This window comes from Vespa velutina, chromosome 7 (assembly GCF_912470025.1).
Source record: "Vespa velutina chromosome 7, iVesVel2.1, whole genome shotgun sequence".
Classification (NCBI taxonomy): Eukaryota; Metazoa; Arthropoda; class Insecta; order Hymenoptera; family Vespidae; genus Vespa; species Vespa velutina.
Window position 1 is genome coordinate 4,145,028 of NC_062194.1, and position 5,000 is coordinate 4,150,027.

The 5,000-nt window shown below is 31.0% G+C and overlaps 1 protein-coding gene across 3 annotated transcripts in view; it reads left to right on the forward strand.

Annotated features, from left to right (window-relative positions):
* LOC124950415 (mucin-5AC) overlaps nt 1-5,000 on the forward strand; it is a 103,916-nt gene that overhangs the window by 81,314 nt on the left and 17,602 nt on the right. For all 3 annotated transcript variants that reach the window (XM_047497059.1, XM_047497061.1, XM_047497060.1), the window contains one exon: nt 1,824-1,864. In XM_047497059.1, the coding sequence (XP_047353015.1) occupies nt 1,824-1,864 (41 nt within the window). The remainder of the gene's footprint in view (nt 1-1,823; nt 1,865-5,000) is intronic.

The window sequence follows — 5,000 nt, forward strand, 5'->3', positions numbered from 1 at the left end:
AAGAATAAGTGTAAATGAGATATATAAAGAAAAACAGAGAGAGAAAGAAAGAGATAGACAAAGAGAGAGAGAGAGGGAGAGAGAGAGAGAGAGAGAGAAAGGTTTTGATTCGTCATCGTTAGATGAAAATTAATCCGTCGGTCTTCTCTCGTGGGCAATTACAATATCTCAGATGAGGATGAGAATATAGCAATAGCAGCAGCAGCAATAGCAGCAGCAGTAACAGCAGCAACTGTTCTGTAGTATAGTAGCAGCAGTAGTAGCAGCAGTAGTAGCAGCAGCAGCAGTAGCAGCAACGGCGTAGGGTCTTCGGTGATCCAATTACCGTCAGAATGGCTTTCCAGTTGTTGGAGTGCCTGCTCATCCGCTTCTCCAACTCCTCTCTCTCTCTCTCTCTCTCTCTCTCTCTCTCTCTCTCTCTCTCTCTCTCTCTCTCTCTCTCTCTCTCTGACACACAAACACACACACACATACATACATGCATACGTACATACATACATACATATATATATATATATACATATATACATACTTACACTTACTCTAGTAGAGTACACGTCTAGTGCAACGGGCGACACGAAATTCGCTGCGGTCGAGCGATCATTTGAAATGCATTTCGATGGGTGGGAGGTGAAGGAGAGGGGGCACGCGTCAGACAGCCGAGAGATAATCGACGTCGATCGTGGCGTTTCCATCTACGATGATCCCTTCGAAATCAACACCAAGAGCTCTCGTTCCATCACCTGATTTGTGTCACTTCTCAGAGAAAGATAGATAGATAGATAGATAGATAGATAGATAGATAGATAGATACATAGATAGATAGATGCATAGATAGATCACTTTTGCGTACTTACCGTACTTCCGATCCATATGAGAATCGCGACGCGATCCAATGTGTTCGGCTCTATAAATCAAAACGATATTTTCGATTAGTTCGATAGCATTGATGATTCGTATGTTTTTTTTTGTTTTGTTTTCTTCTTTTTTTTTCTTTTTTTTTTTTTTTTATGAACATAAAAGGAAAAAAGAAAAAATACTCTCTCTCTCTCTCTCTGTGCAATCTGATACTTAACTTTATCCTTTCTTTAAAAACAAATTTTTCTTTTTTTTTCTTTATCTCTTACGGTTCAGCGAATGAATAATACGTGGTGGTAAATAAAAATAATAGATCGTTATAGAAACGAGCAGTATCGTGAAATTTGATCTTATGATGGAATTGAAACGAGGAAGCGAAGAATGGACTTCAGTAATATCGGTATCGATATTCTGTCAAACGAAAAATTTTATTGAAATCTCCCGCGCGCGCGCGAGAGAGAGAGAGAGAGAGAGAGAGAGAGAAAATGAGAGGTGGGGAACAAAAAAATTCCATAGTGAGATAAAATGGAATTTCGTTTGAAAATTTGTCGATCGTTCTCGCTTTGGCTCGTGAACTAGCTCGTTGACCATCATGCCAAAGAGAGAAGGAAGTTGAAGGGTTCGAAAGGGAGACAACGCAAAAGGGATTATTAACGGTGGATCGTCGGTGGCAAAACGAGAACAATCCGCTATAGTTTCGTCACGCTTGGCTTTTCGGAATGGCCTCTCGGCGAAACGTCTATATATATATATATATATACACCTATACACACAAACACACACACACACACACATATATATATATATATATGTATGTGTATGTGTGTACGTATGCGTCCTAGTCCATAATGAATCCTTAAATTATACTCGTACGCGTCGCTGACCACAGAACAATCTAATTCCAACGTCGAAACAAAGACCCTTCTAATTAGTCCAACGTTAATTTACTCCGCTGTGTCTTTCAGGTGTCGCAGTTACGGTTCTGCCTGGCCATTGCGAGAGAAAGGTGAGCGTTTTCTGTTTTTATTCCTATGCCTCTTTCTATCTTTCTATCTTTCTTTCTTTCTTTCTTTCTTTCTTTCTTTCTTTCTTTTTTTCTTTCTTTCCCTTAAGTTCTCTTTCGTTTTTTTATTCTTTCTCTTTCTACGTCTTTTTCTTCACCCTTTATCTTTTCTTCTTTTCTGTCATTCAAAAATTCATCGTCTCGTTTTCTTTCGTTCGTAATTTTTTTTTCTTTTTTTTTTTTTTTTTTTTTTTTTTTTTTTTTTTTTTGTACACGCATATACGTATATCACATTCATTCTTTCTTATATATACAAGCATACATATACATACACATGTATATATAGATATATATGTCTTAACCATTTTCTTGATTTCTCTCGTGAATTTCATCCTCACGATTTCGTTACATCGATTTCGACGACCTCCTTTCTTTTACTACACTATCTACCATTTTTAAAAATCTCTCTCCCACCCAACTCCTTCCCTCCCCCTTTCCTCTTTCCGTCCCTCTATACAAAGTTCGTTAACTTTTTACAAGGTGCAATCTTTCAAAGATTCAAATTTCCCGCGTGTGCATTTTTTAAGCGAGTTAATTTGTTTCCTCGGGAAAAAAAATAGTTCATTTCTCTCTCTTCCTCTCTCTCTCTCTCTCTCTCTCTATATATATATATATATATATATATATATATATATATATTTATTTATTTATTTATTTATTTCAGTGCGTAATCTTTCAACATCATTTTACATTGAATATCTTTAGCCTCTTATCTTTAATTCCCTACAGGATTGATCGTTAGTTGAAGTGCACATTATTATTATAAATTCTTGTAATAAGACGATATTATGAATTTGTAATATCGTTTTCATCGTAATAACTTACAAGAGAGAGAGAGAAAGAGAGAGAGAGAGAGAGAGAGAGAAAAAGAGATAAGATAAAACATATTTCCTATCTCTTCGCAAGATGGTCTATGTAATCTTTGAAGGTACTTGGAGAAATTATTAATCGTTTTCCAATGAGCTCGATTTAACGAACTTGGAGAGGTATGTTTAATTCGTTGAAAAGTTTGCATTCGATGATCGATCAATCGATCGAATCAATTTAAGTTTGCTCTTCTCTCGACTAGCTTGAAAATTGTTATGAAAGAGTCGTTTAAATTCATTAATTTCGTATTCGTTCCTTCTATCCATTTACAGGGCGGATCGAAAAGTTTCCAGATGGATGAAAAATATTTCCGGATGATATTTAAAAATCGTTTAATCTTCTTCGAAATGTTTTTATTTGTTTCTTTTTTTTTTTTTTTTTTTTTTTTTTTTTTTTTTTTTTTTTGTTTCTTTCCTTTCTCTTTTTTTCTTCAAATTTTAAAAAAGAAGTTCCTACTTTTACGATCAATTAGCGTATAAAAAGTTTCGAATAAGTCTAAATTGATTTTTATTATAAAATCGTTTAGAAACTTTTGATCCGCCTTTTATAATGTCGATATAAATTATATTTTTATTTACATTTGATGATGTGAAATATCATACTCGTTCGTTTCTAAAGTACATTAAATTAACGAATATATAGACACATACACAGATATACTTATGTTACCTCTTTCTATTTCATTTATTATGTCTCTCCAATGATAATATTTACGTAATAACGTTCAAAGACTATTTCATTTATTCAATTGCATGCAATATTATCACTAATATCAGCCAAGCTAATTGCTAAGCTCGCTGATGTAATGCGATAAGATTAAATTAACCCATTTGCAACAGAGCGAATATCAATTCAGCAACTAGCTATATTAGGTATAATATAGGTGTAGAATTCTATACAGTTATAGTTAGTTATAGTTTATTTCTATAGAAATGTAAATAATCATAAGTACAGAGAAAGAGAAATCCTATATGATAGGAGCTTTTCTCTATGAGATTATAAATTATAAACTTGCATTTCGTATGTAGATGAATTTATTTGTGTATAAAGAAAAAAAACAGCTCGCTAAAGATCGATTCATTTCAATGTTAAATTTTAATATAAGGTCGTAATATTTTTTCTTCTTTTATTTTTTTCCCCATTTTTTTTTTCTTTTTTTTTTCTTTTTTTTTTTCTTTTTTTACGAAGATATCCAATTAATCATTAGCAATATATTTATTCATTCGCTTCTAAATATATAAATATAAATATTAATTCTTTTTTTTTTTTTTTTTTTTACGAAACAAACTTAATGTATAAAAAGAATTCGTATTATCTAAATATAATAATTCTTTTGGTTTCCTCTAATTTTATTCTTTAAAAATATTAATATCGATCTTAATGTGATCTTGAATAAGTTCTCTCGCAATAATTATATTCATTCTAAATATTAAAATGATATAACTGTTTTCGAAAAAATGTTTTCATCAAAGTTTTCTTTCAGAAAAAAATAATGAACGAAAAGATTATTTATCTCTCGAATATATTCTTACGTTGTTAAAGAAAAAGCAAAAGAGAAAAATTGATAGGAATATTTACGTATGTACATATTGTACGATTTGTATAATTAAATTTCGCAATAGCTAGTACCTTTAAATTCAATGCAATTGCAATGAATAAAGTGAATTGAAATTCCGCGAACGAACAGAGCTCATAGGTACCTGCGTTTTCGAGGAAGGCTGGCTTTTGACCATATATTTCACCCGACTGTTCCCATGAATAATCTAGAAATCGAAAACACTGTTTTACTGTATGATGATGTGTCGGTATTTAAAACTATTATAAATATTTATAACTATAATAAAAAGAAAAAAGTAAATAAGAAAAATTATATTTAGATATTAGATTATTTTAATATTACAAATAATACAACGAACATATCAATTTTTATATCAATTTTAATACAATATTTAAGTTTATCAAATATCCTCTTATACCTTTGTTTCTTTTTGTAAGATAAGTAAATGAATCAAAAAAAAAAAAAAAGGGAAAAGAAAAGAAGAAAATTATAAACAAACTATAAATTATCAACGTTTCAAAATTAATTTCTTACTGATTATAAAACCAACTTTTTTCCCTTTAACGTTGAACTCATTTTTGTTTATTTATTTTATTTTATTATTTTTTTTCTTTTTTTTTTTTTTTTTTTTTTTTTCGTAATATTTTTTTAATA